Source organism: Vicugna pacos, chromosome 11, assembly GCF_048564905.1.
Source record: "Vicugna pacos chromosome 11, VicPac4, whole genome shotgun sequence".
Lineage (NCBI taxonomy): Eukaryota > Metazoa > Chordata > Mammalia > Artiodactyla > Camelidae > Vicugna > Vicugna pacos.
Window position 1 is genome coordinate 30,620,591 of NC_132997.1, and position 23,887 is coordinate 30,644,477.

General features: G+C 52.9%; 1 protein-coding gene and 1 long non-coding RNA gene across 9 annotated transcripts; one reads left to right on the plus strand and one right to left on the minus strand.

Annotated features, from left to right (window-relative positions):
- Nucleotides 1-667: 667 nt before the first annotated feature.
- LGALS8 (galectin 8) lies at nt 668-22,846 on the plus strand. 7 transcript variants are annotated; one of them, XM_072971026.1, is made up of 10 exons: nt 668-725; nt 7,895-8,041; nt 15,053-15,141; nt 15,997-16,207; nt 17,427-17,546; nt 18,869-18,895; nt 19,017-19,142; nt 19,586-19,674; nt 20,120-20,285; nt 22,648-22,846. In XM_072971026.1, exons 2-10 carry the CDS (start codon nt 8,000-8,002, stop codon nt 22,795-22,797), a joined length of 1,020 nt encoding a protein of 339 aa, XP_072827127.1. In that variant the 5' UTR covers nt 668-725; nt 7,895-7,999; the 3' UTR covers nt 22,798-22,846. The 7 variants fall into 7 exon arrangements, with proteins under 7 accessions (XP_072827127.1, XP_072827130.1, XP_072827126.1 ...); XM_072971029.1 differs by having other exon boundaries at nt 701-725; nt 7,900-8,041; XM_072971025.1 differs by lacking the exon at nt 668-725 and adding an exon at nt 5,975-6,127.
- On the minus strand, nt 4,635-5,623 carry LOC140699257 (uncharacterized). Of its 2 annotated transcripts, none has more exons than XR_012077295.1 (2): nt 5,126-5,623; nt 4,635-5,044 (listed from the first exon to the last, which is right to left on the minus strand). It is a non-coding gene; the product is annotated as an uncharacterized lncRNA (long non-coding RNA). The 2 variants fall into 2 exon arrangements; XR_012077296.1 differs by having other exon boundaries at nt 4,635-5,047.
- Nucleotides 22,847-23,887: the final 1,041 nt, after the last annotated feature.

Genomic DNA, 23,887 nt, shown 5'->3' on the forward strand with positions numbered 1-23,887 from the left:
TTTTTTTTTAAAGCATTTGGACTTAATAACATTTTCTATTTGGAAAAACCACCTGAATTTCCTACTTGTTCCAACCTGTCACAGAAATTCTTCCCTTGAAGTTTTGCTTTTGTCCCTTTATTTTATAATGAGCTGTGTAAGTACAAGTTGGGAGAAGATTAGTGATGGGCAGGAAAGGTTGGTAAAGTATTAAGAGAAGGAGGCCTTTAATGGTTTTGTGAATTTCAGCAGCTTTGTAGGAACAAAGATGACAATGAACATTAACATTTACTAGTATTACTCTTGTACTTAAAAAAAAATCCATATATGTAATTCCTTACTGTCTGACTCTCACTAGGTTCAAGCTCCAGGAAAGCTGTATTTTTTACCCACCATATCTCTAATGCCTAACATGTTGTCTGATTTTATATATATATATTTAAAGTATTCTTTTTTGTTTCTATTTTACAATCATTTCAGATATATATTCTCATGTTAAATAACACTACAGCATTCTCTAGTTAACATATGATAGTCTGCCAAGCCATTTCAAGAAAAGTATTTTAAAAGTGGGACAGCATCTCATACTTTGAGCCTCTGGGATAAATTAATTTAATTTACAGTCCTCTGAAGATCTCTCCCATCTCCAAGATTCTTTTATTTTATGACAAAGCCTTGGTTCTAGAAGCTCGTTTCTCACACCTGAGAAGACTAGCTCTGGGACATGATCCTGTAGGACATAAGAGGTAAGCCCCATCAGTCTGAACCTGGGGGTCTGGAGGGTGAAAAAAGAGGTTGAGTCCTCGTGGGTGGTACCGGGACTGGGGCGTGGGGGAGATTAGTTCAAAGCAAGAGGATTCAAGAAGAAATGAGTCCATGTAGAGCGGAGATAATAGTCGGAAGGGGTAGTTGGCACCAACCATGAGCATTTCCCTGGGAAGCGGACGTGCCTATAAGAAATACGATGCCGTCATTTTGTAAAGAATTCGATCCAGGGAGGCGGGCACAGCTCAGTGGTAGAGCGTGTGCTTAGCATGTAAGAGGCCCTGGGCTCAATCCCCAGCACCTCCTTTAAAAAAAAATTAAAATAAGTAAGTAAATAAACCCAATTACCTCCCCTGTGACGGGGAGGTGGAAAGAATGCACTCCTAAATAATGTGTAATGTAAAAACTGCATAATTCAAGACATTTTCGCCTGGGAATAGATGGAAGGCAGGGTATGTGTTCTCGGAGTTCATGAATCTGTAACTGTTGTGGCAAGTTTTAACTTTAATGTTGCTTTTATTTGTCATCACTAGTGCCAGAGTTTCTAGAGTTCTGGCTCCTAAATTCATAGTTAAAAAAAAAAGATCGAAGTAAATATTTAAAGTTCTTAACAGTGTGTTACCACATCTAACTTGTATTCCAAAATTATTGATTTCGGGGCATGTTTCCCCAGCACTAGCACCACCATTGAATGAATGTTTGGGGGATCAACATTAAAAAAAATTAATTGGGGGGGGATGGGCATAGCTCAGTGCTGGGGTGGTAGGTAGAGCGCGTGCTTAGCATGTACGAGGTCCCAGGTTCAATCCCCAGTGCCTCTGTTAAAAATAAATACGTAAGTTAAAAATTATTATTATAACAAAAGTGACACAGCCACACAATAATAAGCAAAATCACTATGAGAAGTGTTTCCTAGCTTTAAACAGCATAGTTCACTTTAGTGGCAAAAAAAATGGCAGGTATTTCTGTTCGATCAGTTCGTCCTGAGAAGTAGCAAGAACATATATAGTTTCAAGTCATAAGTCTGAAATCATGTGTTTTTTTTTTACTAGTTTTTAAAAAATTGAGGCAATACATGTATATATATATATATAGCATATTTTAATACTTCTACATACATGATTTCTAAACTTGTGCTTTATAAATTTGGCTTCTTGGGTATGGAAAGGGGACCATAAAGACAGATGAAAAAGAAATTGACCCAACCAGAAATGATCCCTTCATCCTTGGAAGTCTAAGGCAATTAACTGTCTGCAAACAATCTGAAACATCTAGTCTTGTGAGCATTTTAGTGAGTTATAAGCAGCGTTCTTCAAAATGAAAAAATGACAATGCTTCAACACATAACAAGACAATGAGACAAAATGCGTACCGTTTTGTCAAATTTTTGTCTCCATGATTTTAAGTATGTATGTTACAAGTCACAATCTAAATGGATTTGTTGTGGCTTACTTGGTAAAAGTCTAAAAGGCACCACTGGCGTATCTTTCCTTTGAAGAAACAAACAGAAATTAACAACAAGAAAATCAAAAACTCCCCTTTGCCCCACTGCTTCCTCAGCCTCAGCGCTGCTTCTCTGTCCCTCTTCACGGCAGAACTTCGTGAAACTGTTACAGTCATTGTTTCTACCACTTCTTGACCTCCCATTTCTCCGCCCTCTGCAGAGCTGGTTACTGGTTAACCCGGTGTTGCTAAATCCGCTGGGTGCTTCTGGGTCCTTGACCTCTCCACAGTGTTTGGCACGCATGGTGGTTCTTCCCTCTTAAGACCCTTCCCTTCTGTGGTTGCTCCGACACCGTTTTCGGCAGGTGTCCGCGGCTGCCCCTTCCCGGCCTCCTTTATGGCTTTCTCTCTTCGTGCCTCCCTGGGGCTGTGTCCTAGGTCAGCGTCTGTCTGCCCTCTCAGGTGACCTCATCGACCCCTGTGACTCAGTCTTACGTCCTTCCCCCTCATTTACTGTGCTTAGTCATGCCGGGGGCCTCTCTGTTCCTGAACTGTTGTTTTGGTTTCTCTTAATTCATTTTTTAAATTGCAGATAGTTAACAATGTTGTGTTAGTTTCAGGGTACATATATACATATATATGTGTATATATATATATTCCTTTTCATATTCTTTTTCATTATAGGCTACTACAAGGTGTGAATATAGTTCCCTGCGCTGTACAGTAGGTCCTTGTTGTTTATCTATTTTATATATAGTAGTGTGCATCTGCAAATCCCAAACTCCTGCTTTATCCCTTCCCACTCCCCATCTCCCCCCACCCGGCCCCCACCCCCGGCCTCTGTAACCTGTAGCCGTAAGCTTCTGAACACACTAAATATGTTCTCAGGAGCCTTAGGGGCTTTGCGTTAGCTGTTCCTTCAGCTGAGAATGCTCTCCCCCAAGAGCTTCATGTGGCTGCCTCCTTTCTTGCATTCACCCGCAGCTTAAACATCGCCCTTCTGGAGAGCCTTTCCTGGGCAGCAACTTGAGTAGCCACCCAAGTGATCCCAATGACCTCATCCTACCTTAATCCTACCTAAATGCATCAGTGTGTCCCTCCCTGGAATGTAAGGGCCATTGAAGAAAGAACCGTCAAAACTCCCTGTCCTCAGGGAGCTTGTAGTCCGGTGGGCGACATAAAATAAAATAAAAAGGAAGGTTACATCGTGTATTAGAACCTGGTAGGTGCGAGAGGAAAATGAAGCCAGAAGGAGCAACAAGGATTTTGTGTGTGTGTTTTGGGAGAGTGTCAGCGATTTTAAACACAGCGATCAGGAAGGGCCTCTCTGAGAACTGATACCCAGCTGGTGCAGAATGAGGGAGGAGGACTGTGGTGGGAAATGAAGTCAGGGAGCGTGGGGCATGGGGAGCGGGGGGCAGATCGTGAAGTGTGAGGACTTGGCTCTTTCCTCAGAGAATGAGCAAAGCTATTGGAAGGAGCAGAGGAGGAGCAGTGTTTGGATGACATTTTGTCAGGATCTCTCTGGCTGTCGTGTTGAGAACAGATTGCAGGGGGGCAAGGGCCAAAGCAGGGAGATGCCTCAAGAGGCTGTTGCAGTAATCCAAGGACGAGATGTCAGACACCTGTATGTTGAAGTCTCTTGTCTGCAGCTAGAAGGGTCCCGTGAGGCAAATACTACAAAGCCCTTTGTATGTTTGTGTCTCGTGTCCCTGTGCCTTGTTGTGGTGGGCAGTGAGCACGTATTTGTTGATTTTAAATGATATAAAAAACACACCGAGCTCACAAAACAAAACAGGGAGTAATGAAGGGGTTTTTCTAAGAATACATCCTCTAGATTTGTGGATCTTTTAATCCAGATTTATTGCACCAACGCAGGACTTCTGGCCCTTTTATGCAGTCCCATTTATGCCTAAATTCCTCTTTCCAAAGAAACGGAGCACTGTTGTGTAGTTATTTCAGCTCGCTTTGTAAGGGAGAGGTAACAGACCCAGGCAAGGTTGGGAAGACATTCAGTTGCTCCTCACTTTATCAATAACCTATCATTTCAACCTAATAGTTACAGTCTACTTTATGAAAAGCATTACACTAGGCATTGGGGAATATGTAAGTTCCTCTTCTCAGTTTAAAACTGAGTTGGGTAGATAAGACACAAAGCACAGAAAGATCAGGACAACCCCAGGTAATGAATGTTAAGATTAAAAGCAGCTATTGGAGCCTGGAGGGTGAAGCAGACTTGGCAAATGAATAGGAGAAGAGTGAATTAGAACGTGAGTTCAAGGGTCTGGGATGGGTAATGAAGTCCTCAATTTAAATAAAAAATAATACAAACCAAAGCTACAGAGGAGGAAGAACACCAAAACATGGCTTTTAAAGGAAACATGAGTAAAAATCAAGTAGAGACACGTAGGAAAGGCGAGCACTTTGTGGTCCCTAACAGAAAACACTGAACACTGAACACAGCTTTATTTACATTTCTCACCGGTGTTTTCACAGCCAGTAGGTTAATCGGGCAGTCAGAATTGTTGCGGAAAAACCGGCCTCTGTGCCCACAGCCAAGACAGAAACGGAGACAGAGTTTGGGGAGGATGGAAAACAACAGCTTTACTGCTTTGCCAGGCAAGGGGAGTCACAGCAGACGACTGCCTCAGAGACCGTGAGCCCATCTTGGGGAAAGGGTCCCGAGGTTTTTTACAAAAACTTGATAGGAACAGGAGAATGGTCATCAGGGTGTGTGCAGGGGGCAGTATTTCTCAATCGCGATGAATGCACCTGGTATCATGGAGAAACTCCGGAGGGTCTGTTCATTTTTCTGAAGTTCTCAGTCCCCGTCTGTGATCTCCTTCCTTGAACAAGTCTTCTGGGTTAAAGAGAAACTATTCTAAGAAAAGAATGTTTAAGGAGAAAAGAATGTGTAGCCCAGGGGCTTGTTAGTTACGAAGGGTGATTAGCCAGAAGCGGGGGCCAGAACAGCCCTCTACTGGTAGCTTTCTCCTTGTTCAAAGGGGAGGCTAGGGAAGACATCTGGTGGCCAGATCTGGTTATCTGTAAAACAGCTCAGGAATGTGCATCAGACGATCAGTCTGGACGCCAGTGGCACAATCATTGCTTGCTGAGGCCTGCTCTTTTACGTCTCAGGGAGGCCTGGAAGACCGGCTGTCCTACGGAGGAGAGGCAGGAGCCGGGGGGTGGGGGGGCGTGGGCCCCGGACTGAGACGCATCCGGTATCTCTGAACATCTGAAGTGGTCGGACCTGCGCTCTAAACTGCTTACACGTTTCCCCAGGGAAGTAGGTAACTCTGAAACCAGCCGCGCACCAAACTGGCCCAGAAGCCCCGGTGGGCCCGAGAGGACGGGGCTCTGGGTCGAACCCACTCCCCATCCTCCAAGTCAGGTCCTCTTGGATGGTCCTGTTTGGACTCAGACCCAGGCAGACAAGGAAGCAGACGTGGGGAGCACCCGACGCCGGCCCCGCCCCGTCCCCCCGCGGGCGACCCGGGGAAGGCGGAGACGGCGCTGGGGCCCCTCGGCCGTCGCCGGGTCCAGCCCGGCTCTGAGCCCCGCCCCGAGACGCGGCGGCGGGCGCGCGCGGGCCGAGGTGGGAAGGCTTCTCCTCCCCGCTTCCCCGCCCCGCCCTCACCCCCGACGGCGGGGCGGAGGCAGCCGGACCCGCCCCGGAGTCCGGCAGACGCCCCCTGCCCGCCGCCCCTCTGCTCGTCCCGCAGCGAGCCGGTCGCGGTCCGAGTGCCCAGAAGTCCGCGAGCCCCCAGCCCAGCAGAGCCCCGAGCGCGCCCCCGACACAGACGCTGGGCCGGCGGCGGGGACGCGGGCGCGCGCGCGCCGGAAAATGGCGGCGGACTGACGCCTCCCACGGCCCGTAGCCGCCGCGCACGCGCACGCGCACCCCGACGACGCGCAGAGCGCCGCGACGCCCGCCGGGGTGAGTCGGGGAGGCGGCGGCTGCGGGGGGCGCGGGGAGCCCGGGGCGCGGGGTGGGCGCGGCCGCCCTGCGAGTGGCGCCCGGGGCCGAGCCGCCGTCGCCGTCGCGGTCCTCCCGGCTGCAGACCCCGGCCGCCCTCGCGCCGCCTCCCCGCGGTGGGGCCGCGGCTCCCGCCCGGCGTGTTCAGGGGCGGCTCGGGGGGTTCAGCGCTGCCCCGACGCTGACCGCGCTCCGGGGAGACGCCGCAGTGTTGCACCCGAACCGCCCTGGTCCGCGCGCCGCAGGCTCCTAGTGAAGCGAGCCAGCGCCCGTCCCGTCCCCGTGTGCTTTCGGGACGACTGGCGTCACGCAAGCGTCGGGCTTAAATCGGGTGGCTCTGCGGTCGCGGTGTAAATTATGAATGTGGCTGCGGCATGTGTGTGTTTTTGCTCTTGTTGATGCTGCCCGAGTCTGACGCAGCAGAACCAACAGTTGGAGGTTTTGACCAGCGAGCAAGGGAAGAGATCGGGGCCGCGGCTGTATCCCGAGAGAGATGCGGGTGCCCCTCCCCCGCTGTACGGCGTATGTGACACATCGAAATTGTGTATATTTAGGGCATAAAACTTGCCGTTTCGGTTACACCGACTTACTTTCTTACAGCGCTTAGATCAGAAATCTGGGACCAGGCAGAGTACTCTCATTAGGCGTCGCTGAAAGTCAGGAGTTACCCGGTTTGGGCTCTTCTAGAGACCCCGGGGAAGAATGCCTTCCAGGGTATTTTAGCTTTCGCCTGCAGGGTTCCTTTCCTCCTTAGAGTTTCCCTGTGTGCCCACCTACCGGCCATCTCAGATGCCAGCAGTGATGCGTTAACTCCTGCTCGGGCTCCAAACCCCTGCTTTCCCCTGCTGCCGCCTCTCTGGCTCAGGGAATTACATCGGGCCCGCAGGGGATCCAGGACAGTCTCCCTGTCTTGACGTCAGCTGGCTCACAACATTGATCACACCTGCAGAATTCCTCTGCAGTGGAACATGGATGTAACGCAACCATCCAGGGTTGGAGACTGCTGTTCTCTTCGCGCCCTGCCCTGTGGTGTGATGACAGGATTTGCGAAAGTCAAGTGTAGGAAGCATCAGTTTCGTTTTTGTTTTATTTCTGCTTAGTCTTCATGTCTTCCCTGGAGCTGCTAAATGCAGTGCTGATGGGCACTTTTGTCTCTAAAACCGGCTCAGGCCCCCACCCCGCTTTTTTTTTTTTTTAGCCGCAGGGAAAACTGTCTTTTTAATACTTGAGGCATTGGTGTTTTTTTTTTTCTTTAGACTTGTTTAATTCAGAGGTGGAAGCGCAGTCCCTCTACTGATAACAGTAGGTGAACGTTATGAAGAACGTACCCTTCCATTGCTTTGTTAACTCATTTAGTCCTCAGAACCTGTGAGGTGAAAACTTACTCTGTACAGATGAGAAAAGTTAAATGGCTGTCTCTGATAGTTGTATAGAAAGAAATACTTGCTATTTTGCTGTAGTATTTTTGGTAATAAGCATTGAAATATTTCCAAGTTAGAAACTTCCTACTGATCTATTTTTTTAAATCAGTATTTCCTGCAGTCATAATCCAAAATTATTTAGTAAAGTACGTTTATGTTACATATAAGAATTGGGGTCAGATCTTTGATCATAATACCATGGGGTTATTTGTTAAATATCAGTAAAATAATTTACGTATTTAAAAATAGTTGTGAAGAAAAACGATGCATGCTTATTTTTCTTTCCCTCTATTTGGATTTTACACAGGGCAGGTGCCTCAGTTTCAATCTGGGAATTCTTTAAATGAAACTGGTTTAAAATCTTTGATCAGACACAGAAGAAAGACTCCAGTCGACAATAAGGTGGAAAAGAATGACGTCCTTAAACAGTCTGCAGAATGTCATCTATGAGCCGGTAACTGATTTCTGTAAAATCACTTTTGCTTGTGGCAGGTTTGAGAGCAAATCCAGCTGGATAGTAATTGTCCACTGCTGAGGCGGGGTAGTGGGAGCAAGAGTGGAATTCACTGCACACCAGGGAAGCAGGCACTGTGATCGGGACTGTGGTGGGGCCGGCTCGCGCAGACACAGCCCCGGAGCCGTGCAGATGCTCGGTGCGAGCTGGCCCTCTCTGTGCTCGCCGTTCCGCATCTGGGGACCCAGCCAGCCACTGTCGGGTAGCACGCACTTACTGAAAAAAATCCAGGTGTAAGTGGACCGCCCAGTTCTGAGCTGTGTTGTTTAAAGGTCAGCTGTGTAAGGTCATGTGGGGTGTCATGAATGGAGGAAACGCCACCTCCGCTGCTGGTGGGAAGGCTCAGATCATAAGACACCGTTTTCAAAGGAACGGATTTCTGACTCTACAGGTTTTACTCTTCTGTTTTAACTAGACCGGTTGATAAGTTCATGTCTCAGCTTTTCCCTCTGTCCTTCAAATACTGCTTGGTACTTGAGCAGGGAGACGTCAACAGCTGGTGCTGAGCGGGAGGAGGAAAGGTGACCGCTGTGGCCTGGCCTCAGGCTGGTCCTGGAACCCCTGCGTGCAGTTGCTGGAAATGCCAGTGTACGTCCTGGGAAGTGCCAACTTGTTTTAGTTTCACATGGTGTGAGAATCTTGGAAGTGTCTAGTTTCCATGTGTCCGAAGCTGAATCCTGAATTGTGGTCTGAGAGAGAGCTGCTGCATTTTTTTGGAAACCCCGGAGGAGATCTGGGACAGTGGGGCAGTCCTTGAAGTAAGGCCCTAAACCAGTCTTTCTGGTGTAAGTGGGTTCAGGTGTTTCGTTATTTACTTTGTATCCAGAGCTCTTTTTCCCCCTCAGTTTTAATGTCCTTGTGCAAGAGTGACGTACCACCACCTGATAAAGCGAATTCAGTTTTACCAGAAACAGCCTTCAATGGCAGTAGGTGTGTAAAGGAAGACGTGGTGGCTTTGAGGTCGGCAGGACATTTAAAATGATTTGTGCGTCTTAGAGTTAAAAACATCTCAGAGTTGCAGACTGACATCCTGCAAAGATGGGTGGCTGAAGGGTAGGCCCGGGTCCTTGAAGCAGGAGGAACGGCTGGTCGGCTTGTGCTGTTCAGTGCTGCCTGTCATCACAGAAATGCTGTATTTGAATGTTATTTGGAAAATAAACTTATGGATTAAAATCCCTGCGTACCTTGACACTAGCATAATGATGACTCCTGTAATTCTGGACTTTGCACCCTCACCTGTGGAGCTGAAACAGCGAGACGCCGACCTTTCAGCCCCTGAGGAAGGGACCCCGCTTCGGAGCAGCAGCTGCCTTCAGGGCTCCCAGCGGCCTCGTCCAAGGCAGTTCACGATGACGGGTGCCCTAAGTAAACGCCGGCTTTGCCTGGCGCTTATCTTGTTAGTGATTAGTTCAAACAGTGGGGATGTGTTTATTCAGCTTCTGCGGTGTTCTTTATCAAGCCCTGTGCAGACACAGCACTGTCACCGTTTAGTTTTTATTTCTTAGTGTTTCTGAAGTTCTGGTCCACATTGGTGGTAGACAAGTTTTGTTCATATTAATTAACTCTTGGAAAAAACAGAGTAACTTGTGTGACTGGCCTCTGTCAATTTCCCATATTTAGTCTGTTTCCATGACTAGTTCAACTGATAGATCCCAGGACTTAAAAAGTCAGGCTCGCTTTTCTTCCCACTCACATTGAATGAATAATACCAGAAGTGGCCTCCGTGAAATCTGCTGTTTGGCAACTCAGTATCAACCTGAGTAACTCACTGTTTATACATAGAGTTCTTAAGGAGGGGTGGAGTGCTGGCTGGCTGAGAAGTTATTTAGAGACTAAGCAGACTGGTGGTCGCTCCAAGTTAACAAACCACGTGTGAACATTAATCCCACTGTTCCCTTAAAGCTCTTGCTTCCACTCTCGTTAGAAGCCTTACCTCCACATCTGTCCTTTCTCCTTAGCTTTCTGAGTACCTCCTTTTCTACCTTGCGAGTTAATCTGAAAACGCAGAACAGTAAAATCTTTTTAAGCTCCGAGGGCCCTTCCAGCCTTTGTGCTCTTGTTCTTCCTTTGCTGACCGCCTTCCTGAGAGAGTCCATTTCTGCTGCCTGCATTTCCTCCCCATGGCTTTGCCCTCTGATTTTCTTACTCCCTTAACTTCTTTCTTTTCTTTACCAGTCTTGTCTTCAGCGTCTCTGCTTCTGTCAGCATCTCTGCCCATCACCTCTTGACCATGTGTAACCCGCGGTGAATCTCTCACTCTCTCAGACGACCGGCCATCCCCTCAGAGGGCTGTGAGTTCAAAACTAAACTCCCATCTTCCTTCCCGAACCAGCTTCCCTTTTTCAGTTTTCCGTTTCTCTCTGTCCGTCCATACTACCGAGCCCCAGTAGTTTGAAGACAATCTGTGTTCAGAATTTAAAATTCATTTATGTCAAACCCAGTGGCTTTTCCTTTTTTGAAAAATTATTTTAAAAATATAAAGAAAATATGTGCAAATCATTTTTTAAAATTCAAGCAGTATTTCAGGGTTTCATAAAACACAAATTTCCCTGCTCCCTTAGTGCCTGGTTTCCCCCGGAAAGGCCGTCACTTCCTACCAGCTTTGTGTGTCCCCTTCCTGAGAACATGCACGAGCACGCTCAGACACTCAGCACGTGTGTCGTGCGGCTGTGTTGAGAGTGCGTGGGCCATTGCATTGCCTCTTACGTGTCCTGTTTACTTACGTGCATGTGTCAGGCCACATGAACTGTCCTGCACCCTGCTTTTTTCCACTAAACACGGTTTAGAGATACTGGTGTCTTTAGAGCTTCCTCACTGTTCTCATGGCTGCATAATTACTCTGTTACATGGACGTACGGTGGCTTACTTAACCAGCCCCCTGTAAAGGGCTGTTCACTCTGATGGTCATGTCCAGTGCCTGTGTATGCGTCTCTGTGCACATGTGCTAGTGGCTGTTTTATTTGACTTCTTTTGGAGTCACTTGTGCATGGACAGTCACTGACCCAGGTTTTGTAAGATAAATCCATGAAAGCGGTGTCACTGGCCCAGAGGGTGTGATATCCATTCATTGTCTTTTTTTTTTTTTTTTGGACCTTTCTTATTTTGCACGTTAAAGACATTGACAGTCCTCCCTGTGCTGGAACTGACTTCCTTGACACAGCGGCCCTGCAGGCTGCCGGCCCTCCTCCCCCTTCCCTGGTGAGGCCTCCAGCACGGCCTCACTTCTCATGACTCAGCAGGCGGGCACCCCGCCGGCTACGTCTTTGCAGAGTGAAGTCACAAAGGGAAAGGCACAGGGGGCGAAGCCCAGGGGAACCAGAGCCCAGTGGAGTCCCACAGGTGCACCTCAGTCTCCCAGCAGCTAGCTGGACGGCACGTGTGAAGCGCTACTCCCCAGGGAAGCGCCTCAGACTCACTGCCCAGGGTTTTTATTGAGGGCTGGCCGCGCGTGGACAGCCCCTGCCCGGCACGGACCAAAATTCCAGACTCCCGGCAGGAGGGCAGGGGTTTAGCGTAAACCATACTGTTCGCACAAGCCGTTTTGGTAAGTAACCCACCCTTCTCAGGTAGGGGGTGGGCGCCATCTCCAAATCCAGTTCCAGACACCAGCCGAGGGCCCACCTTGGAAGGAGGCCTCTTGGAGACCGCGGCCAGGTCTGCTTGGTGAACCCCTGTGCACCCCCTAATCCGACAGGCCGCTGAGGCTTTGCTCCTGACCGTGCTCTCAGTGTATCTCCCGTGATGTCGTGAGTGACTGTCTCTCCTCTGACTGTGAAGTATGAGTTCTGGTCACTCACTCAGTGTTAGCCCTGAGTCTCCCCCTCAGGGTGGTAGGCTGTCCTGCCAGCCCTTCACGCCGACAGTGTTCAGCGTGAACTCGCCATCTTCCTTCTGAGATCGCTTTCCTCCCCAGTTGTACTGCTGTAGGTAGTGGCCCCACGTGGACAGTTTCCTTTGAAGTATTTCTTGTATCTGCGTCCTCCCACCCCCTTAGTGTCTCCTGCCATCAGCCCAGATTATGTCCTCATCCCCAGGCTTGCTGGAAGTTGTCCCCAAAAACCCCCTGCCCTCCAGCTAATTTTACCCCCACTGGATTGCTGTTCCCAAACCCACTGTCAGAATTTCACTCTAAAACCTGGCCCTGGCTCCGTGTTTAACTGCTTCCTTCCTAGTCACTGTCTCCCAGGTGCGTTTTGTCTTCTCCTGCCTCTGCTTTTGTGAGGTGACATCTCTGCCTGAACTGGCTTCCTCTCTGCCTAACTTCTTCCCCGCTCACGCCGTGCCTCCTTCCTAAACTGTCTTCGGCCGCCTCAGTTAGAATTCTTTATACAGTTTTCTGAAGCATTTATTTGACACCTACTGCCCCACTTTTTTGTGGTGGAACAGTCAGGGTTTGTAGTTGCAAGCACAGAGGCCAGTCTCCAACTGACGTAGAAAAGGGATGTGCCGGGTGGCACTGAGGAGTCTCGGGTCTTTGGTGGGCAGGACTGAAGAGCCAGGCTCGGCAGCCAGACAGCCACAGGCAGCAGCCCCGCCCACGCTCCTGTCACACCGGCTGCCGCCACTGGTCACGTCACAGGGGCCTGACTGGCTCGGGCACGGGGCTCTGGGCGGCTGCAGGTGAGGTGAGAGGCTTAGGGCCCGGGAAGGGCAGTGGGGTTTGTGACTGACCCGGGGGGGGGGGGTGCTGAAAGCAGCCCGCCTGAGCTGGCGTGAGGTTGGGCGTGACCCGGCTGTTGGGTTGTTAGGGCAGACGCGCCAGTGAAGAGTGTCCTTCACCTGCTGAGGGCTGGCAGGCGGGCATCGGGGAGCCCACGCGTGGGCGCCGCTGGGCCCGGCGGGCCGCCCGCTGGCCGCCCGCCCCCTCCCTTGCCACAGGAACAGTGGTTGTGAGCGGGCGAGCGGGCCGCGGGGCGTCTGCCTGCTTCCGTGGTCCGGAAGTGCCGAGGACTGCTGCCGGGACTCGGGGTGCTTCCCGAGGCAGAGAGCGGTCACCCAGACAACTGAAACGGCAAGTGGCCGAACTCTGCAACACGGCTGCTGCTCAGGAACAACGTATTGACAGCTGCAGCGGTCTGTTAGCAGTGACAGAGTCGACGACGGCCTCAGAAAGCTCTTCCCAGCCTTGAAACTAAATACGTAATAAAATGTCTGTGGTTAAAAACATCGTAAGTGCTTATTACAGAAATCGGGAAAAGCAAGTCCAGAGAGGGGTGCGGTTACCTCCAGCGCTCATCGCTGGTACTTCGGCCTGGGCTTCGTGACGCTCACAGAAATGGATGCCTGAATAAAATAGTAAGATACTTAAAGAAAAGACATCTGGAAAATATGTGAAGAAAATTAGAATCTCATCCTTCAGGAAAACTACTGCAGCACTTGTGGCTGATTTCCTTACAGTGTTTGCTCCTTCCTGTTCAGCGTTTACCGTTACTGGAGACCACACTGTCTAGTTTTGCAGGCCACTTGCTCACTGATGTTTGTATCACCAGTGTTTTTGTGTTACTAAATAGTCTGCATAAGTATGAGTTGAACGTATACAAACATTCAAAGTTACAAAAACTGTTCTCATTTTATTGAGAGATTTAGAGCGTGGAGGGTCCTGCTCTTCTTGTCCTCGGGCCGAGGCCCCGAAGATCGGGGTGGAGGAGTAGTGTCTCCTGTGTTCCCTGCACACAGAACCGTCCGCTCTGGTGTGCAGCTGGAGCCTTGCTCTGCTCGCCCACCCAGCCTGCCCTCGGCAGCCGCTCATCTCGTTACTTACCTGCAGGTGCCTGGCCTCCCACAGCCCAGTTTGCGGGCTGGTGAGAGCACCTTCATCCCTGGTGATTACTGGCCCTCTCTCGACCTCTGTCCTGGATGTAAAGGTGACGGCCATGTCCTGCCCTGTGCAGCTTACAGTCTAGGTGTGTGTGTGCAAGTGAGCGGAGTCTGGACAGCCGGGCAGCCCCTCGGAGGAGGCTGGCTCAGTTGGCCCCGAGTCTGAAAGAGGCTCCAGCGGAGAATGTGCCTGAGCTGAGGGTTTCAGCTCATGAGCCTCCAATGATTACCGCTGTTTTATGTCCTCTGTCATTTACTTCTCACTTGCCGACAGTCCGAGCTACCTGGGATGGACAACGTCGCTGTCGTAAGCCGGCTGAGCCTGCAGGCGGCTTGTGGTGTGTGGCCTGATCACCCGCTCCAGTGCTCGGTGGCCGAGGAGGTGGTGGTGACGCAGGGGAGGCAGGTCTAGCCGGTGGCCTGACCGGGGGAGGGGTGGTGGCGGAGCCTCCTCTGGGGGAGGGGAGTGACAAGATCTGATAGCGTGTCGGCCCCAGACGGAAAGGCTGGGTTCCACGTGAGGAGGGGGTCAGTGGAGACCCGGAGACCCTTGGAGCACAAGCCTGTGCCCTGCACCGGGTGGGCAGGTGGATGCTGTGTCATGAGAGGTCCACGGGCGCCCAGAGCTCATCCTTCAGGTGGTGCGGTCCTCTGGTGCCCTGTGGGGTGCAGGTGATCCCCCAAGTCCCAGGTGTGGCCAAGTGGCTTCACCTGGAGCGCCCTCTGCAGGCCGTGAGTGTTTGTCATTGTCTCTGTCCACACTGGCCTTTGGCTGCGCGGGCCAGGATCCTGCTGGCGGGACCCTCAGTGGAACTTCAGGAAGGAGGGAGGGGTGGGGGCCTGGCAGCACAAGCTGTTTCGTCTGTTATCTGAATTACCCTATTGAAGTTTTACTTCACACGCCCTCCAGCCAAATAAACAGTACTGTGAATGACACTTATGTACCTTTTCGTAAAGAACACGGAGCGGTCTGCAGATGCGGTGAGTTTCCTAGCCCTGCTGTTTTGTGTGGCTGTTTAAATAGTGGAGATGACTTGGAAAATGCTACGGTCTGAGCACCTTTATACACAACCTTCAAAAATGCTGTCTTTTGATTTTCTTTATGTAAATGAACATTTGTTACGTTTCTCCTAGGGAATCCCCTACGTCGGGACCATTTCTGAGCCGCTGGAGCCTGGAACTTCAATTGTGCTACGTGGGCACGTCCCTGGTGACTCAGACAGGTAAGTCCTCGTGTGAGAAGGGAAGGGACGGGGCAGACTATCTCCTTGTGACTGCGGGATGGCAGCAACGCGCAGTGCGGCCGCGGCCGTCCCGATGCCCCGAGGCCTGACCGTGCTTTCAGCAGTGGCCCCGGCCAAGGTGCTGGGGAGACGGGTGAATGACTGAAATCCGGGTCATCTGGGGTTTTTATTTATACTGTGATTTTTAGTACAAAGAATTAGATACGTGATGAAGGGAACCGCAGTCAGATGACAGGGAGAGTCTAGCTGCAGGACAACCACCCCACAGTGTTTGTTAAGATCTGTGTTGGGTGGTTTTACCTCAGACATGCTTACTTTGGGGGCAAACCCTGGACTAGGCTGGATCAGTCTGAATTGGACTTGCCTTTCTGTGGCCGATGCCCAGGTAGTGACGATTCAGATGAGACGTGAGCGCTCAGTTGGAGGAGCTGCCCGGGCGTCCCAGGGCGCTCGGGCCCTCGCCCTGCAGCCCCGGGGCCGGCTCCTCTTTCTACAGATTCTTGGAAGCCAAGACTAGTCTTCACACCGTGTTTTGGGCCGCCGGAGGGGAAGGGCCTGGGTGGACAGAGGCAGCTGCCAGCTGGTTTTTGAGGCTGATTCTAGTGGTTTTCCCTCAACACTCCCCCGCACCCCCAAACTTGAAGCGAAGGCTGGAAACCTGGGCACTTACCCAGATGGGTCAGCCCAGCTACAGCTCAGGGTCTGTTATGAAGGAAGAGGGGAGGGGGTGAGGCAGCCAGGTAGTCAGGCCACGCGGGTGAGGAACCAGGGGACCCGTCACGTGTCCCCGGCCTCCTCTCTGAGCCTGTGTGGCCCGTGTTCCTCTCCATGCAGATTCCAGGTGGACCTGCAGTGTGGCAGCAGCGTGAAGCCCCGGGCGGACGTGGCCTTTCACTTCAACCCACGGTTCAAAAGGGCCAACTGCATTGTGTGCAACACTCTGAGAAATGAAAAGTGGGGGTGGGAAGAGATCACCTACGACATGCCTTTCAAAAAGGAAGAGTCTTTTGAAATCGTGATCATGGTCCTGAAAGAGAAATTCCAGGTGGGTCGTGGAGAGTGGTGGGCCCTGGGTGACGAGGAGCGTGCAGGGGGTCTCCTGTGGGGGGGCTCCCCCTGTGCTGCTGATGCCCAGAGAGCTTGCTCTTTCTCCTGTCTCGGGGGGGCGGGGGCGGGCCCCCAGCATCCCCTGTGGACACTGCCGGGCGGTGGGAGCAGGCCCAGGGTGGCCAGGCTTCTACCAGGCTGTGTCCTCCCCGTGCGGCACAGCGCTGTGCTTGGGAAGGGACAGTAAGCTGTCACCCCATGCCCCAGGGTGGGGGGTCCAGGCTACAGACACGGGATCCTGCAGTGGAAGTCGGAAGATTTTGTAGAGTTAAGTCCTGCTCTGGGATGGTTCTGCAGGAGTGTGAGATTTTAGACCCAGAGATCTGAGAAGTTAGTCTGTGTAGCAAGTACTGTCCCCTGGCGCCATCCGGCATAGCTTGTGTAGGTGGAGTCTGGTCCTAGAGGCCCGACCCCGCCAGCCCCCAAAGCCTGTCTAGCCTCCCGGCACAGAGATCTGAGGCTCAGAGGAAGCCCCCGCAGCCCTGGCGCAGCCCTCCCCCTCCCGCCCCCAGCACGCCCCCTCCCCTGGCCTGGGGAGCGTCTGCGTCACGCAGTGTAACTCTCGTTCCTGTGCTGTTGTGCTTTGTGTTTCCCGGCGTTTACTCTCCTGCCTGCTGGTGGGTTCTCAGCTCCTCGAGGTCGGAGCTGGGGCTGTGTTCCGCATGTCTCCCTGAACGTGGTGCCAGGCGTCTGCGGAGGGCGCGGGTGTCTGCTGTGCCTCAGGCCTTGGCTGGGGCCTCGTCGAGTGACCAGGGGCCCTTGGCAGGAGAGCCATCTCCTGCTCAGACGGGAGCCTGGGGAAGCCGAGTGGTCCGCCCTGGGCGCTTGTTCAGCAGGTGCAGCAAGGGTTCAGAGAGCACCTGCCACATGCGGGCTGGTCCCCTAAGAGTGTGGGCCCCTGGGACAGCAGGGGGCTCACTGCACCCTGCGGTCTGACCTGCGTGCCTCGTGCATGCGGACACGTGTCGTGAGTGCAGCGTTCGTCTCACCAGGTGGACTCAGGCTGGAGACACCCTCATCACAGCCTGTCAGACAGGCGTGTGGAAGCCTGTGGGGAGAGCTGTGAGGTTAAATCCGTGTCAGCAGGTTTAATTTGGGGAAGTTAGTAAAATGAACTCATGCGCGGTCCCCTGGGGGGCTGCCTTCTTTCTGTGCAGGTGGCCGTCAATGGCAGACACGTCCTGCTGTACGCGCACCGCATCCCCCTGGACAAGGTAGACACGCTGGGCATCCGCGGCCAGGTGACCATTCGCTCCGTCGGCTTTTGTTTCAGCCCGGTGAGTGCCACGCCCGTCGTCTGACAAAGCGGCAGGAAGCATCTTTGATGTCTTCTGTTGAGATGAGAAAACGTGAACAGCTGCCTCATTTCCGTATAAAGTTTCAGAAGTCAGTCTTCCAGACTAGTAAGAGCACCCAGATCGACCAGGGCCTTCCTGGCCGTGGATGGCAGATCTGGCCCGGTTCCAACAGAAACCCAAACCAGTCACAGCGGGGCGGGCAGACAGGCAGGCAGACAGCGCTCTGGCTGGACAGGGGCGTGTCCTCGACGCAGGAGCTCCAGGGTGGCTCCCGGGAGCGGAAGGGCCGCATCAGAGGGCGCCTGCACGTTCCGTCACGGCTGAGACCGCTAACCTGCCCTCCAGGGAAGAAAAGCGGGCGACAGCCTCGCCGCCTGCGCCGCTTCCTCCTGTTCCTGACGCTCATTCCTGCTTGTTCCGGGAGTGGGAGGGCCCTAGCGTCACCTGCATTTAGGGGTCATAATTTCCTAGCATTTTCTTGTTTAGTGCCATTTGTGTTACTGTCTTTGATGTATTAAGTAGATTACATTTAGAATCCTGATGGATGTTAAATCCTAAAAAATAATTAAGTTTCCGTCAGGGCGTGAGAAGTGCCCAGGCAGCTGCTCTGGACGGAGGTGGGTCAAGACCACGTAGACATTAAGTCTCTCCACGAACTCCTGGTTTAAAAATGTTTTAGTTGCCATGTAAGTCAGGTGGCGGGCTGAGGTTTCTGAAATTATGTTCTTAATGTGAAAAATTATGTCTTTAATAACTACTAGGCTGGAAGCAGTCACTTGAAACCTGAGGCTCAGTCTTGCGGGCACCAGGTGCCGTAGGTTCTGCCAATGCTCAGATGGTCAGAGGTCTGACCACAACCCAGGCTTGTGTACGGAGACCTCGCTGACTCTTAACTGCCGGGTAGCACTGTCGGTGGGTGTTTTGTCTTTTCCCCCCGTCGAAACGAGTGCAGTTTAAACAGTTCTTTGCTGCTGTTAGTGGGGACAAAGAGGTCTCACAGACCTCAGCGCAGAGTAGAGCCTCGCATGTTGGGAGCACCCTGCACGGAGCCAGCAACCCACGTGCGGGGAAATCCGTGGAAGTGGTTAGCTTACGGTGGAGGATGTGGGCCTAAGACAGCCGGGACTGCCAGGCTGTCCCAGCCCGCGTGGCACTTCACCACTGCGTGGCCGCTGTCGGAAAGCTCCGGCCGCCCGTCCGGCACCCCCAGGTCAGTGCGAGCGTGTGGTCTGACTGCTTTTGTTACAAAATGTTCTCTCTTCCCTGTCAAATGTCCTCATTTTGTCTTTGTTTTCCAATAGGTACCAAAGTCTGACATGCCGCAGTTTGTAAGTATTTTCGCGCTAACCCATGGAATGTGTTACCGAATTGCCCAGGAAAGGAATAGTTTAAACCTTGGAAGACAGCTTCGTTGGTCCCATCCCTTACTGCAGGCCTGTCTCCCTGCAGCCTAGTAATAGAGGAGGAGGCACTTCTAAAGTCGTGCCCAGAACTGTCTACACCAAGAGCAAAGGTTCGACAGCCAGTCACACTTTGACTTGCGCCAAAATTCTGCCTACCAACTGTCTGTCAAAGGTTTGAAGAGCCACACGTTTCTTAATTCTGTGTAATGAGTTAAGTTTTAGTTAGCTGTATGTGTAACCTGCCCTCGCAGACGCCCACGGCAGCCTCCCTGCGTTTGTCTGGGCATCCAGGACGATGTCAGCCAGCCTGGCATCACGTCCTGAGCCGTCAGTGCGTGTCCCCTCGGCCACCTGAGCCCGGCTGAGCCCTGACGCTGAGGGCCTCCTCCGAGGGAGCTTCCCTCCTCCGAAGGATGTCCGGTCCCCCCACACCCATCCACGCTTGTCTGAACACACCCTGGCGTCTGCTGAGAGCCAGACACAGGCTGGCTGCGGGGGACCTGCCCTGGGGTTTAGGGGGTCTTGGCCTTTAAGCGTTGCCTGGTGTGTTTGGACAGACTCCCCGCGAGACCCCATTCCGCAGGCTTCCTGGTGCTGACGGCGGTTTCTTCGCAGACCCTGCCCTATGTGGCGAAGTTGAACTCCTCCATGGGCCCTGGACGGACGGTCGTCATTAAAGGAGAAGTGAACACATGCGCCAAAGGGTATGAGAGTAGCCGCCGCATCGGGAAGGCTCTCCCCGGGTGGCACTCGGGCCGCACTCCCTTAAGTTTCGAGGTCGGGGGAGGGGGGTGGCAAGGAGGGGCTGCCTGGCAGGCAGCCCACTGTGAGGAGCAGGGGGCACATCGTGCCGAGGCCGGGTGTGCTTGGAGGGACCCTCTTCCTGCGGCTGATGAAATCCTTCAGTTTCTCCCAACCAGTTCTGTAGCCTTAATGTTGATTTTAAAGTTTTCCATATTTTTATTTCGTATAAAACATATCAATGAAACGCCAACTCAGAATTTTAAGTTTCTCTTTGAGCAGCATTCCAGGGTCCTCATGCATACTTCCTTGTAGTCAGAATCAGAGTTTCTCATTGTTAAAACTAAGAAATTGCACTACTGTCTTCTACTTGGTTAATTAGAGTTTTTTTTTTAATTCTCTCAAAAGCTTTAATGTTAATCTACGCTCAGCAAAATCCAGGGCAATTGCTCTCCACCTGAACCCACGCCTCAACAGTAAAGCGTTCGTGAGGAATTCGTTTCTTCAGGAGTCCTGGGGAGAAGAAGAGAGAAATATTACCTGCTTTCCATTTAGTCCTGGGATGTACTTTGAGGTGAGAGCATCTTTGTTGGAAATGAGGCAGGAAAGAGAAGCCTGGGGGTGGCAGTGGTCCGTTAAGTCGGGTCCAGCTTCGCGGGTGGAGACTGCGGTCTGTTTACTCAGAGACATATTCCTGGAAGCTCTCTCGCCCTGGGGACCATCAGCTTCAGTGGCCGCGGCAGGTGGCGTCTGCACAGGGATCAGTGGCATTTGTTCTAGTAGGAATTTTGACAGGGACCTGGTCTCGGGGCTGGAGGAACGTGTCTAACCCAAGTGAACACGAGGACACAGGAGCCACAGGCCTGGCTGCACGGGCCGGCGTGGCCCCCGGGGCAGGACTCTGTTCCGAGTAGTCCTATTTGTGTGTTGTCAGCGAGGGATACGTTTAGACCGTTGGGACTTGAAGGCACCTGGTCCTGGGTCCCCAGTAGGTGCCTGGGCTGCCGAGCGCGATCAGCCTAGCATGTGGGTGCTGGGTGCTCAGCAGGGCTCGCTCACTGGCTTTGGTGACTCTTTGCCTCACAGGGTCACCGTGGGTCATTTACTCAGGTCCTGCTTCGACAGCGTTTTAAATTGTCAAGAGAGGCAATACCAAGGCTGAATAGAAGATGGCGGTTTGACGCCAATATTTATTCACATTTGAACACAGCGCCCTGGATGTGGTGTCAGACGCGAGCTAACCCCAGGCTCCCTGGAAGTCGTGGGTGTTGGTTTGGAGTTGAGAGGATGTGGGGGTGACTTGAGCAGGGCCCAGGTGAGGGTCTGCTGACCCGGCAGGAGTTGGGCGTGACGGGTGCCTCGGGGTCCCTGGAGGGGAGGAGGGGCTGCTCCAGAAGGAAGTGGCTCTTGTGGTTGGTGACAGGAAACCAGCAGCTTGTCTTCTGACCTGAGCCCGAGTCTGGAACTGCGGTATTAAAATTTAAAAGGACAGTAATGGGTGATCATCTTTCCCTGTTAGCTTCCCACTCCGGGAACGGTAGTTACTCTCCTGTTGGGCCACGTGTCAGTGTTTTGTCGTGACAGACCTTTTCCAGTAGCCTCGACCTCCCGCCTCGGGAGGGGATTCTCGGGCCTCCCCTCCGGCATTGCTTCGATTCTACGTGGTGTCTCTGCTCCTCATTAGTCCTCTCTCAGCTGTGATCTCATCTGTGAGCTTTTTATCAGATTCACGTTCTTCTGTTCAGATGGTTTGGCTGTTCAGGTGGTGTGAGGGATTCTGTGGTTTCCCTTGGGTCCGGGGTCCTCTTCCTTTCCCGCTGGTAACGCGCTGGCCCTGCCTGGTCCGAGGCCGTGAAGGGGACTGACTCCTGTTCCGCTGCGTCCACCTGCTGCTCGTCTTCCCTTCCGGGGGAGGCTGTGTTGTGTCCTCGTGAGATGCGGTGAAGGGTGCGGCCCCTGCGGCCCCTTCCACCCGGTGGTCGCTGGCTGCCCACCATTGCCGCAGGCAGGTAACCTGGGCCTGGGTGTCCCCTGTTTCTCCATGTGGCCCTGACTTCTGCCAGTTCCTCCACTGTCCCTGGGACACCACCCCCCCAAGCTCCCCGCAGCTGTCTCCATGAGCTCCCCAGCAAAAGAGAAAGGACTCGGCTTGCTGCTTTGCAGATGCAGACTCCGCCTCAGTCTGGTGCCAGGGCTGGAGCCTGGGAGCCCGCCGTGGGGACACCCGCCCCGGCGGCCTCCATGTGGGCTGGAAACAGGCAGAGGATCCGTGGTATCAGAAGCACAAGGCTTAGATGTAAAAGTGATTAAACGGGTAGCGGTTTCTTTTGTTTTTATCACTACTATGAGTTTAGGCAAAGACCTCTGAGGGGCTGATGCCAGTGATGCATCAGAACCGAATCTGCCAGCACGCTCATCACCCTCTAGTGTCACGGGCTGCCGAGCTCCCTAGCTTTGGAGAGACAGACGAGATGTTCTGAGCTGGGAGGGGACGCAGGGCCGCCAGGCAGCTGTGCAGCCAGTCCCTAGCCAGTGCCCGAAACTTGCAGAAGCTCACGCTGAGCGGTCCAAGACCCTAGGACTTGAAGCGAAAAGTCAGGACCCACGTGCTGTGGTTCCCGTCCCTGAACGGTTCCTCTTGGCGGTCTTTAGTGTGGCCAGCCATTGGTGAGGAGGGTGACACCCACCTCCAGGGACAAGGGGTGGAGGGGCGTGTGCTGAGGATGGAGGCCAGCAGGCCCTGGGCTTCCCGGAGTGTATCCCTGAGCGGGACGAGGCAGGAGGTGCCCCCGGCAGACACGCTTCAGCCCGATCTGGGTCTTGGGGATGACGGCGGGGAAGGTCCCAGAAGCAGGCTGGGAGAACGTCTCCAAGCGGTTTACTTGCTGACACTCTGTTCCCAGAGGAACCACTAACGCTGTGTGCTTCCCTTCCAGATGATAATTTATTGTGACGTGAGAGACTTCAAGGTGGCAGTGAACGGCGCGCACAGCCTGGAGTACAAGCACAGGTTCAAGGAGCTCGGTGACGTCGACACGCTGGAGGTTGACGGCGACATCCGCTTGCTGGAAGTGAGGAGCTGGTAGCCGCCCGCCTGCCCGCTGCAGAAGCTGAAATACAGAGTGGCTTCCGTAACACTGGCCTGGCTGGCGTGCGTCTTCCCGGCACGGCACGGTTCACGTACACTGTTAACTAGTGAGCTTGCAGAGTTCGGTCCCCGCACTCGGCCATGCCGGGCAGGGCGGCCTCGTGTTGCAGAGTCTGAGTAGCACCTTCTCGCCGTTACCGAGGCCTCTCCCCTCCCCTGGCCTCCCCTGCTTAGACCCCCTTCACTGAGCGCTCCCCTGCCAGCTGTGTGCTGGCAGCCCCCGGGCTCCCTGCTCTGCTGAGCTCAGACCCTCCTTTGCCATCGCACCATTGTTTCCTCTTCAGGCACTACATAAACTCACCAGGGACTTGAGAGAATCACTCTTAAATCACCTAAAGACACTAGCTTACAGGGTGACCGCTCACACCCAGGCTCAGCCACGTCCCGTAACCTGAAGGACTTGCACCTGGCGGTTTCCTTTAGCACCGTACTTAGCTCTACTAGCTGCAGGCATTACCAAGTCATTAACACGACGAACACCACACAGCACGAGAAGGCGAAAAAAAGCTGTTTGGCAAACAAACCAAATGGCGTTGAGATTTGCCTGATGTCAATCTCAAGGCCTCTGCTTTCCGCATCAGTAACTGCTCATTTTAGATGCTGGCACTGAGGGTGAGTCAGACGCCTGCACGCACTATACACAAAGTTCAAGGTGGGAGCAAGACGAATTCAACGTGTACAGTTTTACGGGAAACAGGGCAACGTCAGGATTAGACTGAGTGACGAGGCAGGCCCCGCCAGGTGACCTCGCCCGGCGAGAGGCAGCGCGAGCCCGCCCCGTGCAAACCAGCTCAGCCCTGCGCTTCCGAGCGCGGCCCTGTCACCGTTAGCGCCTGAGATCAAAACAGCGTCCCGCTTTGATTAAATCAGGCCTGTGCCAGCAAGTCAGTGCTGCGCTGCTGGGATGTTTTGTTGCTCTTTGAAGAGAGCTGGCAGGTCTTTGTAGAATTCTTACAGGTCAGGTCTCGTTGCAGGAAACTTCAGAGGCTTGGGACGGGGAGGTAAACAGCTCAGTCAGATCATCTTAT